General features: G+C 50.6%; 3 protein-coding genes across 3 annotated transcripts; 1 reads left to right on the plus strand and 2 right to left on the minus strand.

Moving 5' to 3' along the window:
* Positions 1-41: 41 nt before the first annotated feature.
* On the minus strand, positions 42-344 carry PPTG_08688 (hypothetical protein; the record flags this gene model as incomplete). The annotated part of the gene is made up of 1 exon (XM_008902810.1): positions 42-344. One exon carries the CDS (start codon positions 342-344, stop codon positions 42-44), a length of 303 nt encoding a protein of 100 aa, XP_008901058.1.
* Positions 345-696: 352 nt separating this feature from the next.
* On the plus strand, positions 697-1,038 carry PPTG_08689 (hypothetical protein; the record flags this gene model as incomplete). The annotated part of the gene is made up of 1 exon (XM_008902811.1): positions 697-1,038. One exon carries the CDS (start codon positions 697-699, stop codon positions 1,036-1,038), a length of 342 nt encoding a protein of 113 aa, XP_008901059.1.
* A 351-nt stretch (positions 1,039-1,389) lies between these two features.
* On the minus strand, positions 1,390-2,148 carry PPTG_08690 (hypothetical protein; the record flags this gene model as incomplete). The annotated part of the gene is made up of 2 exons (XM_008902812.1): positions 1,390-1,799; positions 1,854-2,148. 2 exons carry the CDS (start codon positions 2,146-2,148, stop codon positions 1,390-1,392), a joined length of 705 nt encoding a protein of 234 aa, XP_008901060.1.
* Between the last annotated feature and the right edge of the window lie 92 nt (positions 2,149-2,240).

The raw sequence follows: 2,240 nt of genomic DNA on the forward strand, positions 1-2,240 counted from the left end.
TCCTCACAAAGCAATGACATAATCATTCAATTATGCAGTCTCTAGTTGTGCATTTTGCGCCGAATCGCTTGAACGCTACCTACATCCCACGCATCTCTATTGTAGGAAAGGAACACCAACACTCCCAGCGGGTTAACATCAATGCTTTTACGCATATCCGTGTACACCAGCTTCGCCTGAGAGAAAAATCTCTCGCACTCAATAGACGTAGGAGGTATCGACGACACAGACATGTACGTAGTACGCGCTGGGGTCGCTTTCTGAAAGACGACCCCCAAAAACGAGCGTGTCGTCTCTTCAGTTGGTTGTGCAGCAGATGAGGCCTTAAACCCTTTGCAGGCCATTGCTCGCGCGTAGTCAGATGGCCTTCAGCAATGATCTTGGTGATGTCAATCTCCAACGCTGGGTAAGTAACAACCGCAGAATCAGACGCCAACCTTCCTTTCATTGCCCGGATTTTGGCGTGAGACCCAGTCAAAAGCGCGTCGTACCCCTACTAGCGTCAATAGTGGTAGGCAGACTTGCAGACAGACGTCGAATTCAGAAGAAAAAATCGACCTCTCTCTTCACTGATTGGCTTATATTCGTCTGCACTTCAGACGAACTTGGGGGAGCTTTTTCCTTTCAGAAGAGGATATGCAATGCAGAGAGTGTGGCATACATCATTAAACCGAGTCTGCGTCACGTCGAGCCACCATGGCAACTACGAAGAACAGCGGAAAGAAGTCCAACGTGTACTGGGACAAGGAAAGCGTAGACGAAGGAAAGTCCTCTCTCGACGTGCTGATGGCCGGGATGACGGTGGAGACACACTACAATCGCTGGCGGGGCGCAGATAGAACCAGTGGCAACACTAAGGAGTCCATAGTGAAAGAGATCACGGCGGCAATTGAGACCGCCAACATCTCGCACAGGACGCCGGGACAAGTCCGTGGTAAAGTGAGTAAGCTGGAAGCGAAATACCGTGCGGCCCAGGATTTCCTGCTTAGACAGGAGCGGATATTGCCGACCAAGCTACGCTATGGGGTGCAATTTTAAAGCGTTGTTCCTACTTCGCCTGGAGTGAAGGTCCCGATATAAAGCTAATACACCCATCACCTCCTCGTCATCGTAGGAGTCTCCATCACTCAGCAAAGTCTCGACTGCGGCCAGGACGCTGCTTCTCTTGCTTTTCCTAGCCATCTTGGCAGTGAGATCCTTGTTCCAAAGGACACGTTGCTGTCTGAACTCAAATCTGCAAAGTGTGTCAAAGTTCAGGTCATATTATTGGTAGAAATCTGCTTCTGAATTATACGTCTGTCTACAAGACTGACTACCACTATTAGTGGGATCCAACAAAGCTTTCGTGACTTCCTGGAAGTCGAACAACGTCGACAGCAGCTCCGTCGCTTAAGCAGCTTCACTCTCCGACAGCACGAAGCGTGCAAAACTATGCTTGGAGATTGTCGCGTGGTCCATTGATTGTAGTGCGGGATGTAGCTTAGTGTAGCGCTCCACCATGCTGAACACGATTAACCAACGCGTCGCGTTGCGCACGGCAGACGCCAGCGGCGTAACTTTCCGTAACGCAGCTCGACACTTGATCGTGCTCAAATGTTTCATCAGTGCATGAATTTTGGCCAATAGCGTATCTTCATTGGCCAAAACGTCGTTCACGGCCAGCTGAAAACGGTGGCTAGCACAACCAATAAAAGGCAGTGCACCCAATTTTCGACCAATCGCCTGGTTCACCGAACAATTATCACCAATCATGAAGATGATCGATTCCCATGGTCTGTTGAAGGTGGACAGCGTGTCCGCTATGAGGTCAAACAGACTCTGAGCTCCTCAATATTCTTCGTTTCCAAGGGGACAGAATGCCAGTAGCACGAAGCAGCGTGTGAGGCACTGAATGCTCTCGTCGTAGTTAGGATTCCGCTCCTTTGGTTTCGAGACCGTTGGGTCATCAAAAACCGCCATGACGATGAAGTGGCGGCCATCCCTGATCACCACCCCAAACTTCTCAGAAAGCTTGAGAGCAAAGTCGTCTCGGACGTAGGTATAGAGAAGATCAATGTACTTCTGCAGCGTTGCAGCCGAAATCGGCTCCATCTTGGCGTTCTTACGAACGAGAGGACGCTCGCAGAAACTCACCGGCATGCGGTCCATGACGCACCACTCAATCCAGCGGAATACGTCATAGTCCGCTGGTCTGGCAGCGTGAGTCCAAAGCGGTTGCCTTTGCGGTAGGCAGCTACAGC

This window comes from Phytophthora parasitica (genome assembly GCF_000247585.1).
Source record: "Phytophthora parasitica INRA-310 unplaced genomic scaffold supercont2.14, whole genome shotgun sequence".
NCBI classification, from domain to species: domain Eukaryota; phylum Oomycota; class Peronosporomycetes; order Peronosporales; family Peronosporaceae; genus Phytophthora; species Phytophthora nicotianae.